The 19874-nt window shown below is 39.4% G+C and overlaps 1 protein-coding gene across 18 annotated transcripts in view; it reads right to left on the reverse strand.

Annotated features, from left to right (window-relative positions):
• The window catches only part of ABI3BP (ABI family member 3 binding protein), a 306112-nt gene that overhangs the window by 12295 nt on the left and 273943 nt on the right, over positions 1-19874 (reverse strand). For all 18 annotated transcript variants that reach the window (XM_055414325.2, XM_088836638.1, XM_055414393.2 and 15 more), the window contains one exon: positions 19017-19125. In XM_055414325.2, coding sequence (XP_055270300.2) covers positions 19017-19125 — 109 coding nt within the window. The remainder of the gene's footprint in view (positions 1-19016; positions 19126-19874) is intronic.

Below are 19874 nucleotides of genomic sequence, written 5' to 3' on the forward strand. Positions count from 1 at the left end.
GAAAACTTTCCTAACTGGTGTAAAGAAACATTCAGACCCAGGAAAGCAAGAGAGTTCCAATGGAATCCAAAGAGCTCCATCCCAACATTTACTTTAATAGACCTGGATTAATGATGATTAAATTTTCAAAAGTTAAAAATAAGGAAAGAATCTTAAAAGCAGCAGGGTAAAAGCAACTTGTTATGTACAATGGAGTTCCCATAACAGTATCAGCAGATTTTTCAGCGAAAACTTTCAGGCCAGAAGGGAGCAGCATGATACAGTCAAAAGTGCTGAATTAAAAAAAAAAAAATCAGTGAAGTTGGTCTTCAGAATTGAAGGGAAAATAAGAGTTTCCCAGACAAACAAAGGCCAAAACAGTTCATCACCACTGCATCAGCCTTACAAGAATGTTAAAGAGAGTTCTTCAAATAGAAATGGAACAATGCTAATTAGTAAGAGGGAAACATAAAAGTATAAAACTCAATGGTAAAAGTAGATATGCAGTTACATTTAGAGTACTCTAATGTTAAAATTGTGGAGGGTAAATCACTTATAACTCTAATGTGAGAGTTAAACAAAAATACTATAATAACTATAATTGCAGTAATTTATTAATGGATATACAGTGTAAAAATGTAAATTATGACATAAAAACAAAATGTGGAGGGAAGAGTATAAAAAATAGAGCTGGTGTGTGTTTGAAGTTGTCATGAACTTAAATAGACTTTATGCAAAATAGACTTATGATGTTTTATGTAAATCTCATGGTAACTACAAAGTAATAACCAGTAATAGATATATACACAAAAAGAACAGAATCACAGCATAGCACTACAGAAAGTCATCATATCACAAAGGAAGAGACGGAGAGATGAAGAAAGGAACAAAATAATTACAAAACAAAATAGCAATGGTATGTCATATCTAACAATAATTAATGTAAATGGACCAAACTCTTTAATACTTCAAGATAGGTCAAATGTTAGGATGCAAGGCAAGTATTAATAAATTTAAGAAAATTAGTATAATATACAGTATATTTTCTAACAAGAATGGTAAGAAAATAGAATTCAATTTAAAAGAAGAAATTGGAACATTCACAGATATATGGAGATTAAATAACAAACATACGAATGAAAAACCAGTGAGTCAAAGAAAAAAATCAAGAGCAATCAAAATATATCTGAGCCAAACGAAAATGGAAAGACAACATAACAAAATTTATGGAATACCTCAAAAGCAATTCTATGAGGGAAATTTATAGTAAATAAATTTAACAAATACATATATTAGGAAAAAGAGATATCAAATAAACAACCTAACTTTACACCTCAAGGAACATGCTAAGCCCAAAGTTAGTAGAAGGAAGGAGATAACAAAGAGCAGAGCAGAAGTAAAAGAAATAGGAACCAGAAAAACAATACAAAAGATCAGTAAAACTAAGAGCTGGTTTTTCAAAAAGATACACAGAACTGACAAACCTTTAGCTCGACTAACAGAAAAAAAGGGAGAGCTCAAGTAAAATCAGGAAATCAGAAATAAGAGGAGACATTAAAACTGCCACAGAAGTACAAGGGATTGTAGGAGATCAATGAACAATTATGAGCAATTATACAAACAAATTGATTAATCTAGAGGAAATATATAAACTCTTAGAAACATAAAAACTATCAAGACTAAAGCATGAAAGAATAGATCATTTGAGTAGACTAATTAGTAGGAAGGAGACTGAGTCAGTAACCAAAAACTTCCCAAGAAACAAGAACCCAGGACCAGATGTTTTTACTGGTGGATTCAATAATTAACACCAGTCTGGGAAACTCCCAAATTCATTTTATGAGGCCAGCATTAACCTGCCAGACAAGGACACTACAAGAAAAGAAAATTATAATCCAATATTCTTGATGAAATATAGATGCAAAAATCCTCAATAAAATATTAGCAAACCCAAGTACATCAATACATTAGAATGATCGTAAACATGATCTAGTGGGATTCATTCCAAGAATGCAAAGATGGTTCAACATTCACAAATCAATGTGATATACCACATTAACAAAAAGAAGGATAAAAAAACTATATGATTTATATGACCTCAATAGATGCGGAAAAAGCATGTGACAAAATTCAATATTTTTTCTTGATAAAAACTCTCAACAAAATTGGTATACAGGGGACATATGTCAAGATAATAAAGGCTTGTATGATAAGTCCAAAGCTAACATCATACTTAATGATGAAATGCTGAAAGATTTCCTCTCTCAGGAACAAGACAAGAATCCCTATTCTCAGAGCAATCAGTCAAGAGAAGGAAATAAAAAACAACCAAATTGGAAAGGAAGTAGTAAATTTTTTTCTATTTGCAGATGATGACATGATATTATATGTTCAGTTCAGTCGCTCAGTCGTGTCCGACTCTCCGCGACCCCATGAATTACAGCACGCCAGGCCTCCCTGTCCATCACCAACTCCCGGAGTACACTCAAACTCATGTCCACAGAGTCGGTGATGCCATCCAGCCTTCTCATTCTCCGTCGTCCCCTTCTCCCGCCCACAACCTTTCCCAGCATCAGAGTCTTTTCCAGTGAGTCAACTCGTCGCATGAGGTGGCCAAAGTATTGCAGTTTCAGCTTTAGCATCAGTCCCTCCAATGAATATCCAGGATTGATCTCCTTTAGAATGGACTGGTTGGATCTCCTTGCAGTATAAGGGACTCTCAAGAGTCTTCTCCAACACCACAGTTCAAAAGCATCGATTCTTCGGCGATCAGCTTTCTTCACAGTCCAACTCTCACATCCATACATGACCACGGGAAAAACCATTGCCTTGACTAGACGGACCTTGGTTGGCAAAGTAATGTCTCTGCTTTTTAATATACTATCAAGGTTGGTCATAACTTTCCTTCCAAGGAGTAAGTGTCTTTTAATTTCATGGCTGCAATCAGCATCTGCAGTGATTTTGGAGCCCAAAAAAATAAAGTCTGACACTGTTTCCACTGTTTTTCCATCTATTTCCCATGAAGTGATGGGACCAGATGCCATGATCTTTGTTTTCTGAATGTTGAGCTTCAAGCCAACCTTTTCACTCTCCTCTTTCACTTTCATCAAGAGGCTTTTGAGTTCCTCTTCACTTTCTGCCATAAGGGTAGTGTCATCTGCATATCTGAGGTTATTGATATTTCTCCCAGCAATCTTGATTCCAGCTTGTGCTTCTTCAAGCCCAGCGTTCCTCATGATGTACTCTGCATATAAGTTAAATAAGCAAGGTGACAATATACAGCCTTGACGTACACCTTTTCCTATTTGGAACCAGTCTGTTGTTCCATGTCCAGTTCTAACTGTTGCTTCGTGACCTGCATACAGGTTTCTCAAGAGGCAGGTCAGGTGGTCTGGGATTCCCATCTCTTTCAGAATGTTCCTCAATTTATTGTGATCCACACAGTCAAAGGCTTTGGCATAGTCAATGAAGCAGAAATAGATGTTTTTCTGGAACTCTCTTGCTTTCTCCATGATCCAGCGGATGTTGGCAATTTGATCTCTGGTGCCTCTGCCTTTTCTAAAACCTGCTTGAACATCTGGGAGTTCACGGTTTACATACTGCTGAAGCCTGGCTTGGAGAATTTTGAGCATGACTTTACTAGCATGTGAGATGAGTGCAATTGTGCGGTAGTTTGAGCATTCTTTGGCATTGCCTTTCTTTGGGATTGGAATGAAGACTGACCTCTTCCAGTCCTGTGGCCAGCGCTGAGTTTTCCAAATCTGCTGGCATATTGAGTGCAGCACTTTCACAGCATCATCTTTCAAGACTTGAAATAGCTCAACTGGAATTCCATCACCTCCACTAGCTTTGTTCGTAGTGATGCTTTCTAAGGCCCACTTGACTTCACATTCCAAGATGTCTGGCTCTAGGTCAGTGATCACGTTATTGTGACTATCTTGGTCGTGAAGATCTTTTTTGTACAGTTCTTCTGTGTATTCCTGCCACCTCTTCTTAATATCTTCTGCTTCTGTTAGGTCCATACCATTTCTGTCCTTTATCAAGCCCATCTTTGCATGAAATGTTCCCTTGGAATCTCTAATTTTCTTGAAGAGGTCTCTTGTTTTTCCTATTCTGTTGTTTTCCTCTATTTCTTTGCATTGATCACTGAGGAAGGCTTTCTTATCTCTCCTTGCTATTCTTTGGAACTCTGCATTCAGATGCTTATATCTTTCCTTTTCTCCTTTGCTTTTCACCTCTCTTCTTTTCACAGCTATTTGTAAGGCCTCCTCAGACAGCCATTTCACTCTTCTGCATTTCTTTTCCATGGGGACGGTCTTGGTCCCTGTCTCCTGTACAATGTCACGAACCTCCATCCAGAGGTCATCAGGCACTCTATCAATCAGATCTAGTCCCTTAAATCTATTTCTCACTTCCACTGTATAATCATAAGGGTTTTGATTGAGGTCATATATGAATGGTCTAGTGGTTTTCCCTACTTTCTTCAATTTAAGTCTGAATTTCGCAATAAGGAGTTCATGATCTGAGCCACAGTCAGCTCCTGATCTTGTTTTTGCTAACTGTATACAGCTTCTCCATCTTTGGCTGCAAAGAATATAATCAATCTGATTTCAGTGTTGACCATCTGGTGATGTCCATGTGTAGAGTTTTCTCTTGTGTTGTTGGAAGAGGGTGTTTGCTATGACCAGTGTGTTCTCTTGACAAAACTCTATTAGCCTTTGCCCTGCTTCATTCCGTGCTCCAAGGCCAAATTTGCCTGTTACTCCAGGTGTTTCTTGACTTCCTACTTTTGCATTCCAGTCCTCTACAATGAAAAGGACATCTTTTTTGGGTGTTAGTTCTAAAAGGTCTTGTACGTCTTCATAGAACCGATTAACTTCGGCTTCTTCAGCATTACTGGTTGGGGCATAGGCCTGGATTACTGTAATATTGAATGGTTTGCCTTGGAAACGAACAGAAATCATTCTGTCATTTTTAAGACTGCACCCAAGTACTGCATTTTGGACTCTTTTGTTGACCATGATGGCTACTCCATTTCTTCTAAGGGTTTCCTGCCCACAGTAGTAGATATAATGGTCATCCGAGTTAAATTCACCCATTCCAGTCCATTTTAGTTCACTGATTCCTAGAATGTCGACGTTCACTCTTGCCATCTCCCGTTTGACCACTTCCAATTTGCCTTGATTCATGGACCTAACATTCCAGGTTCCTATGCAATATTGCTCTTTACAGCACCGGACCTTGCTTCTATCACTGGTCACATCCACAACTGGGTATTGGTTTTGCTTTTGCTCCATCCCTTTATTCCTTCTATAGTTATTTCTCCACTGAGCTCCAGTAGCATACTGGGCACCTACCGACCTGGGGAATTCCTCATTCAGTATCCTATCATTTTGCCCTTTGTTACTGTTCATGGGGTTCTCAAGGCAAGTATACTGAAGTGGTTTGCCATTCCCTTCTCCAGTGATATTATATGTAGAAAACTCTAAACACTCACCCAAAAACCTGCTAGAACTAATACATTTGGTAAAGTTGTAGGATCCTGTATTAATATATAGAAATCTGTTGGATTGTCTATATACCAAAAATTATCAGAGAGAGATATTAAGGAAACAATTTACAAACAATTTAGCCTCAAAATTTACCATAGCCTCAAAAATAATAAAATATTTAGGAATAATTTTATTTAAGGAGATGAAAGATCTATACACTGAAAACTTAAAGACACTGATGAAAGATATTGAAGAAGATACCAATAAAATGAAAGATATTCCACATCCCTTATTTTATACCACACACAAAAGTCAGCTCAAAATGGTTTAAAAACTTGAACACAAAACCTGAAATCATAAAACTCCTCAAAACTATTCAAATCCTGAAAGGATGCCATCAAGGTTTTGCATTCATTATGTAAGAGAATCTGAAAGACCTAGCAGTGGTCACAGGACTGGAAAAGGTTAATCCTCATCCCAGTTCCCAAGAAGGGTAGTACCAAAGAATGTGCTAACCATCGGACAGTCGCACTCATCTGCCATGCTGGTAAGGTCATGCTTAACATCTTGCATGCTAGGCTTCAGCATTATGGGAACCAAGAACTTCCAGATGTACAAGCTGGGTACAGAAAAAGAAGAGGAACTAGAGATCAAATTGCCAACATTTGCTGAATTACAGAGAAAGTAAGGAAATTTCAGAAAAAAACATCTATCTCTGTTTCTTCAACTAGGCTAAAGCTTTTGACCGTGTGGATTGTGACAAACTGTGTAACGCTTTTAGAGAGATGGGAGTACCAGATCATCTTACCTGTCTCCTGAGAAACCTGTTTGCAGGTCAAGTGGCAACAGTTAGAGCCCTGTATGGAACAACTGATTGGTTCAAGATCGACAAAGGAGTATGACGGTTGTCATACTGTCTGCTGTCTGCCGACGGTTGTCTGCTGTCACCCTTTTTGTTTAACCTATACGCTGAGCACATTGTGAGAAATGCCAGGCTGGATGAGTTACAGGTTGTACAAGTTGGAATCAAGATAGGCAGGATAAGCAACAACAACCTCAGATATGCAGATGATACCACTCTAATGGCAGAAAGTGAAGAGGAACTAAAGCACCTCAATGAGGGTGAAGGAGGAGGGTGAAAGGGTTGAGTCGAGACTAAATATTAAAAATCTAAGATCATGGCATCTGGCCCCATTACTGCATGGCAAATAGAAGGGGAAAAGGTGGAAGCAGTGACAGATTTCCTCTTCTTGGGCTCCAGAATCACTGTGTACAGTGACTGCAGCCATGAAATCAGAAGACAATTGCTTCTTGGCAGGAAAGTGATGACAAACCTAGACAGTGTGTTGAAAAGCAGAGACATTACTCTGCTGACAAAGGTCCATATAGTCAAGGCTACGGCCTTCCCAGTGGTCACTTACGGTTGTGAGAGCTGGACCATAAAGAAGGCAGAATGCCAAAGAATTGACGCCTTTGAACTGTGGTGCTGGAGAAGACTCCTGAAAGACCCTTGGACAGCACGGAGATCAAACCAGTCAATCTTAAGGGAGATCCCTTAAGAATATTTCCTGGAAGGACTGATGCTGAAGCTGAAGCTCTAGTAGTTTAGTCATCTGATGTGTACCCACAACTCATTAGAAAAGTCCCTGATGATGGGAAAGATCGAAGGCAGAAGGAGAAGAGGACATCAGAGGATGATGAACTTGGGCAAACTTTGGGAGATGGTGAGGTACAGGGAGGCCTGGCGTGCTGCAGTCCCTGGGGTTGCAAAGAATTAGTCAACTAAGTGATTGAGAGCAACAACAAGCTCCTTTATATTAGTCTTGGTAATAATTTTTGGATCTGACACCAAAAGCAAAAGCAACAAAAGCAAAAATAAACAAGTGAGACTACATCAAACTGAAAATCTGTACAGCAAAGGGAACCATCAACAAATGAAAAGGCAACCTATGGAATGGAAGGAAAATATATGCAAAACATACATCTGATAAGTGATTAATATCCAAAATACATAAGAAACTCACACAACTCAACAGCAAAAAAATCAATGACCCAAGGGAAAAATGTGCAAAGGGCCTGAAAAGACCCCTTTCAAAAGAAGATATACAAATAGCCAATAGGCACATGAAAGAATGCTAAAGACACCACTAATCATCAGAGAAATGCACATCAAAACCCTAATGAGATGTTACCTCACACCTGTTAGGATATCTATTATCTAAAAGACAAGAGAGAGCAAAAGCTGCTGGGGATATGGAGTAAAGGGAATCCTTGTGCACTAGTGGTGGGAATGTAAACTGGCACAGTCACTCTGGAGAACAGTATTGAGGTTCCTCAAGAAATGAAAAATAGAAGTACCACATGATTGATTATATTCTTTGCAGCCAAAGATGGAGAAGTTCTATACAGTCAGCAAAAACAAGACGGGAGCTGACTGTGGCTCAGATCATGAACTCCTTATTGCAAAATTCAGACTTAAATTGAAGAAAGTAGGGAAAACTGCTAGACCATTCAGGTATGACCTAAATCAAATCCCTTACAATTATTCAATGGAAGTGAGAAATAGATTCAAGGGATTAGATCTGACAGAGTGCCTGGAGAACTATGGACAGAGGTTTGTGACATTGTACAGGAGGCAGTGATCAAGACCATTCCCAAGAAAAAGAAGTGAAAAAAGGCAAAATGGTTGTCTGAAGAGGCCTTATAAATAGCTGTGAAAAGAAGAGAAGCGGAAGCCAAAGGAGAAAACGAAAGATACCCATTTGAATGCAGAGTTCCAAAGAATAGCAAGGAGGGATAAGAAAGCCTTCCTCAGTAATCAGTGCAAAGAAATAGAGGAAAACAATAGAATGGGAAAGACTAGAGATCTCTTCGAGAAAATTAGAGATACCAAGGGAACATTTCATGCAAAGATGGGCTCAGTAAAGGACAGAAATAGTATGGACCTAAAAGAAGCGGAAGATATTAAGAAGAAGTGGCAAGAATACACAGAACTATATGAAAAAAGATCTTCATGACTCAGATAACCACTCACCTGGAGCCAGACATCCTGGAATGTGAAGTCAAGTGGGCCTTAGGAAGAATTTCTACAAACAAAACTAGTGGAGATGATATAATTTCAGTTGAGCTATTTCAAATCCTAAAAATGATGGTGTTAAAGTGCTGCATTCAATACGCCAGCAAATTTGGAAGACTCAGAAATGGCCACAGGACTGGAAAAGGTCAGTTTTCATTCCAATCCCAAAGAAAGGCAATGCCAAAGAATGCTCAAACTACTATACAATTGCACTCATCTCACATGATAGCAAAGTAATGCTCAAAATTCTCCAAGCCAGGCTTCAACAGTACGTGAACTGAGAATTTCCAGATTTTCAAGCTGGATTTAGAAAAAGCAGAAGAACCAGAGATCAAATCGCCAACATCTGTTGGATCATTGAAAAAGAGAGTTCCAGTAAAACATCTACTTCTGCTTTATTGATTATGCAAAAGCCTTTGACTCTGTAGATCACAACAAACTGTATAAAATTCTTTAAGCGATGAGAATACCAGACCACCTTACCTGCCTCCTGACAAATCTGTATGCAGGTCAAGAAGCAACAGTTAGAACCAGACATGGAACAACAGACTGGTTCCAAATTGGGAAAGGAGTATGTCAAGGCTGTATATTGTCATCTTGCTTACTTAACTTATATGCAGAGTACATCATGCAAAATGCTGGGCTGAATGAAGCACAAGCTGGAATCAAGATTGTTGGTATAAATATCAATAACCTCAGATACACAGATGATACCACCCTTATGGCAGAAAGTGAAGAAGAATAAAGAGCCTCTTGATGAAAGTGAAAGAGGAGAGTGAAAAAGTTGGCTTAAAATCAACATTCAAAAAGTGAAGATGATGGCATCTGGTTCCACCACTTCATGGTAAATAGATGGGGAAACAATGGAAACAGTGAGAGACTTTTATTTTTTTGGACTTAAAAATCACTGCAGATAGTGACCGCAGCTATGTAATTAAAAGACGCTTGCTCCTTGGAAGAAAAACTGACCAACCTAGACAGAATATTAAAAAGCAGAAACATTACTTTGCCAACAAAGGTCCATCTAGTCAAAGCTATGGTTTTTCCAGTAGTCATGTATGAACGTGAGAGTTGGACTATAAAGAAAGCTTAGTGCTGAAGAATTGATGCTTTTGAACTGTGGTGTTGGAGAAGACTCTTGAAACTCCCTTGGATTGCAAGGAGATCCAACCAGTACATCCTAAAGGAAATATTCAGTTCTGAATATTCATTGCAAGGACTGATGCTCAAGGTGAAACTCCAATACTTTGGCCACCTGTTGTGAAGAACTAATTGGAAATGACCGTATTGCTGGGAAAGGTTGAAGGCAGAAGAGGATGACAGAGGATGAGACGGTAGAATGGCATCACTAATGTGATGGACATGAGTTTGAGTAGGCTCCGGGAATTGGTGATGGACAGGGAAGCCTGGTGTGCTGCAGTCCATGGGGTCACAAAGAGTCGGAGACGACTGAGAGAGTAAACTAAACTTCACTGAATGATCCAGTAATCTCACCACTGAGTGTATATCCAAGGAAATGAAATCATTATCTTAAAAATATATCTGTACTCCCATGTTAACAGTAGCATTATTCATTCTAGTCAAGGTGCAGAAATAAGTGTCCATTGATAGAAGAATGGATAAAGAAATTGTGAGATAAACACACACAGCTAACGCTTGGACAGTGTGGGGGATTATAGGTGCCAAGCCCCCAGACAGGTAAAATCTGAGTTATTGGTATCTTTGCCTCAAAAATGAAGGGATTGATAAATGATTCACCCAAGGGCAGAAACTGAAACAATTTGCATAGAATCAGAACTCAAACCCTAATTCTTTTGGTTCCACATTTGGTGATCTCTATGGCAGAAAGTGAAGAGGAACTCAAAAGCCTCTTGATGAAAGTGAAAGAGGAGAGTGAAAAGCTTGGCTTGAAGCTCAACATTCAGAAAACAAAGATAATGGCATCTGGTCCCATCACTTCATGGGAAATAGATGGAAAAACAGTGGAAACAGTGTCAGACTTTATTTTTTGGGGCTCCAAAATCACTGCAGATGCTGATTGCAGCCATGAAATTAAAAGACACTTACTCCTTGGAAGGAAAGTTATGACCAACCTTGATAATGTATTAAAAAGCAGACACATTACTTTGCCAACAAAGGTCCGTCTAGTCAAGGCTATGGTCTTTCCCGTGGTCATGTATGGATGTGAGAGTTGGACTGTGAAGAAAGCTGATCACCGAAGAATTGATGCTTTTGAACTGTGGTGTTGGAGAAGACTCTTGAGAGTCCCTTGTACCGCAAGGAGAATCCAACCAGTCCATTCTAAGGGAGATCGATCCTGGGTGTTCATTGGAAGGACTGATGCTGAGTCTGAAACTGCAATACTTTGGCCATCTCATGCGACGAGTTGACTCACTGGAAAAGACTCTGATGCTGGGAAAGGTTGGGGGCAGGAGGAGAAGGTGACGACCGAGAATGAGATGGCTGGATGGTATCACCGACTCTGTGGACATGAGTTTGAGTGAACTCCGGGAATTGGTGATGGATAGGGAGGCCTGGCGTGCTGTGATTCATGGGATCGCGGAGAGTCGGACACGACTGAGCGACTGAACTGAACTGAACTGAAGGGTGTTCCTTGGAAGGACTGATGCTAAAGCTGAAACTCCAATACTTTGGCCACCTCATGCGACGAGTTGACTCACTGGAAAAGAGTCTGATGCTAGGAGGGATTGCAGGTGGGAGGAGACAGGGATGACAGAGAATGAGATGGCTGGACGGTATCACCGACTCGATGGATATGAGTTTGAGTGAACTCCGGGAGTTGGTAATGGACAGGGAGGCCTGGCGTGCTGTGTTTCATGGGGTTGCAAAGAGTTGGACACGACTGAGTGACTGAACTGAACTGAACTGAATCAACCAAACTTTAAAAATTTGTAAAGTGAAAATACAAGTACTGTATTTGTTGAAAACAATCCAAGTATATGTGGACCTTTGCAGTTCAAACTCATATTGTTCAAGGGTGAACTGTATGCATGTGTATACACACACATACACACACACAATGGAATATCATTCAGCCTTTAAAAATAAGTAAATCTGTCATTTGCAACAGCATGAATGAACCTGGAGGGCATTATGCTATGTAAAATAAGCCATGTGTGAAAGACAAATCATGCATGGTATCACATATGTGGATCTTAAAAAAAAATGTTAGATTTCTAGAAATAGAGTAGAAAAGTGACTGCAGTGTCTAGGGAAATAGATGTTGGTAAACATGGTTCAAACTAGTTGTAAGATGAATAGGATCTAGGATCAAAAGTATAATCATAGTTGAAATACTGTATTCTATAATTGAAGTTTGACAAAAGATTATAATTTAAATGTTCTTACCAGCTATAAAAAATAGTAAATATATGAAGTGATAGATATATTAACTAATTCAAGGGAATCCTTTCATAATGTATATGTATATCAAATCATCATGTATACCTTAAATATCTTACAACTTTATCAATTATAATACCTTAAAAAAGTTGAAAAATGAACAAAATTATTGAAAATGGTTGTTTCTGGCAAATAGAATTTAGGAATAGGAATGAACTGCTTTGTAGTATTTGAGTTTTAAACCAAGTACATCTGCTTCTGACAAAAATGAAAATTAAATTTGAAAAGGTATTTCTAAGACCTGCTTAATCAAAATGAGTATCTAAGTAGAGTACAGTCTAGGTGACAGCTGCAGTCAAGCTTTTGGGCCTCATGGAAGACAAGGGAAATGAATAACACCCCTGGCAGAAGCCATGTCTGATTTTTCCCAGACAGTTATGGATTCAAACAAAAACCATCTTCCCAGTTGCCCATCAGGAGGCAGCATGGCGCTGTGGTGAATGTCATGAGTTCAGGGGCCAGAAATACTTGGGTTCACAGCTGCACTAATGTGTAACCTTAAGGTATTTAACTTAACCTCTCTGAGCCTCATATATAAAAATGAGCATAATGGAATTTGTGAGGATACTATTAAATACAGTAATTATAACCTCCTAATTGTATTAAAGTATCTGTGAATTTCTTAAGAGGCTTTAATGAAATGATGCATGTAAATTTAAGGTACCATGCACATAGTAAGTCATTATAAATATTCTCTAGTATTATATTTACATCCCTAAAGAATTTTTTTTAAAGGTGCTTCTATTCTTGGGGAATTTGAGAAACCCTACCGTAGAACTCTCAAGGCAGAACTAGGTCCACAAACTTGAGTTTGTAAAGGTGATAAGAAGGGCATCTGTGCTTTACAGGCAAAGCTGTCAGAGATGAGGAAGCTCCACCCTTCGGGATCTAGCCTGAGGCTCACTTCCAGGTCGGGTTAGGGCAGACACATCTTTCTGCCATCGCCCTGCCTTCTCTTCCTTTGCTCCTCTCTATAATGATTTCCCCTATTTTTACCCATAACATAGAGCTGAATTATAATTTTCACTATTTGGTAAACTTAACAAAAGCTCATAAACCTCAAGCAACCACTTTTTATTTAGAAAGGCCACCCGGTAGCTCTTTGCTGGTTTGAAATGTTTTGTAAGCTGTTTTGACCCCCTCGTGTCATTTTGAAATATCTGGGACCCATTCAGGTTGGGTTTCAGTCAGATGGAAAGAAAGGAAAGAGGGGGGTTAGAAAAAAAAGAGTAACGGCAGTGGAATGGGGAAAGGGTGATCAAACCCACCACTTCTTCAAGGACTGCAGGATTGTGGAAAGGATTTCTGGATACCTGCCATGTGCAGGTATTCCCATTCTGCTGCCTGGGAATACAGCTCAGAAACAAAGGGCAGAGCTGCAGGGATACTGCGAGGATGAAATAAGCCTAAATCTGACAGAAGGGAGTAGAGCAGGTATCAGGGGTCATTAACCAGCTGCCCAGTAGGTCCTTAAGGACCTTTCTTTGATCGCATTTCTGTAGGGGGACACATATTTCAGATCTGGGTTCATCTCTAATACTGAAGTGTTGCTAAGAGTATCTCGCACCCCCTCCCTAGATACTAAGGAATTTGAAGTGCAAAGTAATAAAAATAATACAGTGATGTGAAAAGAAGAATTGCTCTCTTTATAGACTAGTGGAGTTCCATGCTCTTTGCTGTTGCAAACCTGAGCAATCAACTCAATTTCTTCTTTCTTTAATGAGGAAGCAATTATTCTTCTGCTGCTCAGACCTACAGTAAAACTAAAAAAAAAAAAAAAATGCCTGATACTTTGGCAGCTTATTTTATTCCTTTCTATAAAGCCGATGAGAAGAGATACTGAAAAGTTAATACATACTGCAGAGACTAGAATTTCACAAAAACCTAATGAATAAGGTCATAATGGCCATTCCACATGCCTGTTTTCTTCTAGCAGATTTACAGTTTACAAGAAGTTGCTGCCTCTATTCCAATTTATTTTTAATGCCAAGATTTAAGTCATATAACATAAACAACAGCCCCAAACTATCTTTGCTGTCAGCTACAGGAAATTTTGGTAGGTTTTAATCTTGGAGGAAGAGCAATTCTCCAGGATCCTCCCAAATCACAGACAACAGTAGAAGTGCTTGAGCCAGTTAAGTAAACTTGATTTATCTTAATTACCAGACAGAGTGCATTTTCCATAGGAAATTGCTGGACCACATGTATGTCTGGCACACACAGAGAATTCTTCAGTTTCTTAGCCAAACAGGGAGAAAACATGGGCTTATACCAAGAGAAGACTGAGATACAAGGGCTCTGTAAGTGGACAGTGATTGTATGTAAATCCCCATTCCCCAACTAGTTCATCAGGAAGAAACTGGCCCATCAAAATGTGTGCTGAAAATAACTTGTCTGAAAAGAAATTGCAGACCACTGACATAGATTCAAAGCAAAAATGGTTTATCAGGACAAACCTACTCACTGTAAAACAGACCCAGGTTTTGGTTCTATTTTCAGTTTCAGATTTCCCTTTTATTCTGTGATGGTTTCAGATAGCATTAAGATTATGTTATTTTAGATCTGGGAGAGACTTTAAGGTCAATTAGCCCACAGTTCTAGTCCCTTTAAGCAGTGGTACAACACTTATTTTTTAAGTTACATGCTTTATCATTTCTTCTGTTCATGGAACTAAACATAGTGGTCTTTGCAAACAAAGTAGTTGGCTACAGACAGGAAAGACTCTTCTTAATACTTTCTTTTAGTTCAACAAGAGGCACACAATGAAGTTTCATGGGGAAAAAAATAAGAGGAAAATATATTGGAGAGTGGGCTAGATGGGTACTGTTTCAGTGGACACTAACATCTCTATATTGTCTTTATATTTTAGGGGTGGAGGGTGAAAGAAGGGGATCCTCCAGAGAAAGAGTTGGAGTTGTGCTCCAGCTGTTCATCTCTGTTAACAGATCCCGTCACTTGACTTAAACATTTCCGGCTCCCCACAAGCAGCCCCTCTGCCCTGTGTACATCTGTCACCCATCAGTGAGGCTGGGCCTGTCCTCACTGTGCTGCTTTGGGAACTGCACCAGGTTCCCCAGGGCAGCTGAGCAGCTCTGCGTTCTAGAGACAGAAACACCTCACGCCGGGTGAGCCGGCGAACTCTACCAGTGGCAGGATAGCTGCTGGTGGATACAGTCGTAATGGCCATTCCACATGCCTGCTTTGTTCTATCAGATTTACAGTTTACAAGACATTGCTACCTCTATTCCATTTTATTTTTAATGCCAAGATTGAAGTCTCGTACTGTGGGTTATTTTTCAAGCTTCTCCAGAGTAAATAACAACCTGGCTACATCATTAAAAACAGGCGGGAGACGGTAGCGTCGTTGACAGTCTTTTTGGTTCTAGAATAGTGTGTGAACATTTAGAATTTTTAACCTCAAAGGCTCTGTAGATCTCTTTTCTCTGCCTTGATTATGCAGGTTAAATGTTCTAACACCAACCTTTACCCCACCCATGTCACTGTTTAACAATTAGCCAGTAATTATGACCTGTTTTTAGAGCTTCTGTTTTTCAGTTAGGACAAATGATGGAAAAGGTGACAAAAAATCACTTCCTTACATGTGTCTCCTAGAATAGGAACAAAGCTATAGATATTCGTTCAGAAGTTATTATCTTCCAGCTTTTCAAACAGGGAATTCCAGAAGCTCATGGAGGCATTTTAACAGCTATCATTCAGAGTTGGCCTATGTGGGGAATTTACTGTATATTTTGACTCAAAATTTTCCACAAGGGATGAAATGTGATTAAAGTCATTCTTTATAACTAATAAAAACCACCTGCTAACTGCATCTGTACATACTTCCTCTTTATTTTACAGGGTGTCTCTTATTTGCATTAATCTTGGGTCATGATCGGGGCAGAGAAGATACAGTGGTAAGGAACCTTGCCTTTACAATGTAAGACAGTATGAAAACAGTTTGTAACAAAAGAGCCAACAAGCCCCAACTGGGGAACTTGCAATTTTATTATGCCTGCTGTAGCCTCACTATCAGTAGTAACTTTGAGGACTACTTGTATTTCACCTAAGTTGTGCGCATGGAGGTCACAGGGATCCTCCTTAGAAGGCACACTGATGGTGGACAGGAGAGACCAGCAAGACACACACAACAGTGGACAAAGGTGAGTGAGTGGCTGTATCTTTATTCTAAGGCAAACTCCAAGTAGCACGAGTCCTACAACAATTATAACTGGAAACTAGACATGAACCTCATGACCTGACAGGTCCTGTGCTTCCAGAGTGAAATCCAGTTCAGCCCTAAGGCACTTTTCTCTTATGTCCCCATCTGACCAATTCGATCAGATGCCACAATGGTACTCACGCAGGAAATTAACAGAAAGTTATTTTCAACTAGATGTGTTCTACCAACTACTCATTGCAAGTAGCTTTAGTATCAAAATTGATTATTCTAAGTAAAGAAAAGTCAGAATGCAAGCTAAAATGAAAGTCAGAGCAAGTTACTCCCCAGTTACTATGCTTCAAGGTCTCCCCGTCACTTGACCACATTCCCTGATCTGGCATAGAAAAGTGAAGGTGTTAAATCACTCAGTCGTGTGCAACTCTTTGCGATCCCATGGACTGTAGCCTGCTAGGCTCCTCTGTCCACAGAATTCTCCAGGCAAGAATACTGGAGTGGGTTGCCATTCCCTTCTCCAGGGGATCTTCCAGATCCAGGGATTGAACCTGGGTCTCCCACATTCCAGGCAGATTCTTTACTATCTGAGCCAAGAACTGGCATGGAAGGCCCTCCCTCACTTGGCTTCTGCTTCTCTTTGCTTCCCCTTCTCTCCACTTTTTGTCCCTCACACTGGTGAAAACAGCCCGTTTTTCACCATGCACAACCACACCATTTCCGCCACTGTGCTGACACGTGCTATTCTCTCTGACCTTCCTTTCTCTTACCACCGTCACCTGACTGGCTCCTGTCTACTCATCACCCCTCAACCTAGGTGTCCCCTTCTCCAGGAAGTTTTGTCTTTCCTTTAATTCCCCAGACTTTGTGACATGCCACCCACTTTGGGCTCCCACCGCCTCTGGTGCAGACTTCTACCTGAACTGTCACCACTCTGTTCACAATAATCGGTTACTAGTGGTCTGCCCCATAAGCCTGGAGCTCCTCAAAGACAGGCCAGATGTTTACTCCTGTTTGTAGGCACAATACCAAGCACAGGGCTGACCACATCACTGGCACCAGGTAAATGTTAGCTGAATGCAGACTCAAACCTTTTACAAACAAGTTATGTTTCAAATGTCCCTGGCATGACTGTGTTCTGCCTCTGATCATGAGCTAATAGGTGCATTGTGAAACCTGAGAACAGCCTGATTCAGAAACAGAACAGAATGAATACTTAGAAATTGGATGCCCTTCAATGTACCTTCTGTGTACTATATGGCTCACTTTTTTTAAAATGGAATAAAAAGCAAGTTCTGTAAGCCCAAGTCCACCTATTAAAAAGTCCAAATTAAATGACCTTTACTCTTTTTCTGTTTCCTTAAAATGCATTATGGTAAAAATAGGCCTTCTCCCTGTTAATCTGGCTAAGGAAGCAGAACCAAGATCATCAAATGGGCTTTTACTGAGATACATGCTAATTTGGCCAACCTAATCTCTTTAAGAAAATTAACATTTGCAAAATTTTCCATATTATGAGTCAAAACAAAGAACTTTAAGGGAAAAAACCCCACACTATGGAAAGATGTTACTCTTGCAGTATAGGACTATAGTTTACATACAGCAGAGCATCTCTAATGAATTAGATGCTTCCTTTTCCCCTGAAAAGATCAGGAGTCTCCCTGCTGTCAGAGCCAAACAGGCTCTTCTGGTGTCACACTAACACCCAATTCAATTCAGTCAGATGACAATGAAAGATACGAGAAATAAAATACGACCAAAAAAAAAAAAAAATCTCTGATGCTGAAGTTCCAGGTTTCACCTTTGCTGATCTTTTTCAACATGGAGGATCTTCATCAGGTTATGAAATACTCATTCTTGAAAAACTCCTCAATCTGGAAAATTGATCTGTATTTGCCTGGTGTACTATAACTTAAGATGTCAGGATTTCTTTTTGTTGTTGTTTTATACAGAAAGCAGGGACGGTTTATCAAATGGTGTTTTGGAGTTTGAGGGAAGAAACTGATGTCCCACAGAGTGAAATTTAGTCCAGAAATGAATTTAGCACTTTGGCTTTATTAAGGCAGTACTTGGCTATATCCATTTGAGAGTCTGCTCGAGTAATACATTTGATGATTTCGCCATGTAAAACAAACACAAGACCAAAATCCCCTTCCCTACTACATTTTTAGAAATGTCTAAGGGTCTTATTTTTCTTGCAACAATAAAATAAACTGATAAATTATTACATATTTTAGATTTAAAAAGGAACCACAAAATTATACAGCAAGATAAACAACCTGGTATCAATGTGTAATAAGGGATGCCAAGAAAAGTTATTATTGAACAGTTAATATATGTCCATTTAAACAAAGTCTATTCTCATTGGTCTATAATAAAAAAGACCCCAAAGCAAAGGAATGCTGTGTCTGGGACTTAGTCTGTAACTATTTTAAGCGTTAACTCTTACAAATGTTTACCTACATTTGTCATGTGGCTTTTGTTTCCCTGTCCTTCTCTTCCAGCACGCCAGCCAACTCTCTGTGCTTCAAATCTAGTTTATACACTCCAGTTTTCTCTGGTCTGTAGACTTTTCCTTCTCTAAGCGTTGGTATTTAATATCAATGTTTGATATTAATGGCCTTTTACCTCACAGTGTCCCCAGCTCTAATGTTAACTTACAAGACCGACTTGTCAGTTCTCGTATCCCCACCAGTCAGTTGCATATTTGCAAACCATGACTCTAGGAATCTTTAGTGCTGTGTACAGAAAGCCAAAGAAAGAAATGCAAACTAGACCCTCCCTTCGGATGGAGAAGAAAGGATGATGTCATTTCACTCCTTTGTTATGATTTTTACACTCTCAGAATTCACCTGTAATAGCACTTGTGGCTTACCTTGTGTCTGGTTTTAGATTTTCTACTGTGGAGAAGGTTTGATTTGTTGTTTGAATGGACTTGTTCTTCCCACTGAATGACCCATTTTCTCTGGATATAACTTCATATTCTGAAAAGCAAAAAGGCCAACAGACACTTGTCTTTATGCTCTGGCAAACTGGATGTTCTTGAAGCTAACAGCCTAAAAAGTCACTCTCATAAACGTGAGCAACTGAGATTGAAGGCCTGAGACCTATTAATGATACACATTTGCAACTTCTAGATGGAGATTATCAGTTGATGGTGAAGGTCCCAAAGCATCTGGGGAGTTGCTCCTGGACCATTTTTGTTTTCTCTCTACCAGAGCAGGAAAGGCCTGGTAACTGTGTAAAGTGATGACACTCCTGGGGTAGCGCTGTATAGGTAACCTATCATTTTGATATGTAAGTCAGATCATCAGGCATTGCTGGAAAATCCAGTGCAGTTTTGTATGAAACATTCTATGAGGAGTGGTGCTTCAGCAGAAGCACATTTCCTGCTCATAGGGCTTTATAACGTAGCTGGGAAATGGTCACTGATGACACGGTACCGCTGCAAGTAACAGTTAAAACCATAGCAGCAAATAACATTTAACCATATAATGAACTATACTTTCCCAGAGTCCATTATTTTGAACTACAAAATTACAAGATTTTGGTACTTACTGCTTATGTAAGTTACATAAATCTTGTACATACTGCTTATATATGCCCCCTTGATAATTATCCTTGAATTAAAACAAAACAAAATGAAACTTTATCCTTAGAGTCAGTATAGAGAGCTGTATAAACTTACCTAAAGGATAGCTGTCTATGAACTTACAGAGCTAATCAAAAGAGA

Source organism: Moschus berezovskii, chromosome 1 (assembly GCF_049115385.1).
Source record: "Moschus berezovskii isolate FMDL1 chromosome 1, NW_MosBer_1.0, whole genome shotgun sequence".
Classification (NCBI taxonomy): domain Eukaryota; kingdom Metazoa; phylum Chordata; class Mammalia; order Artiodactyla; family Moschidae; genus Moschus; species Moschus berezovskii.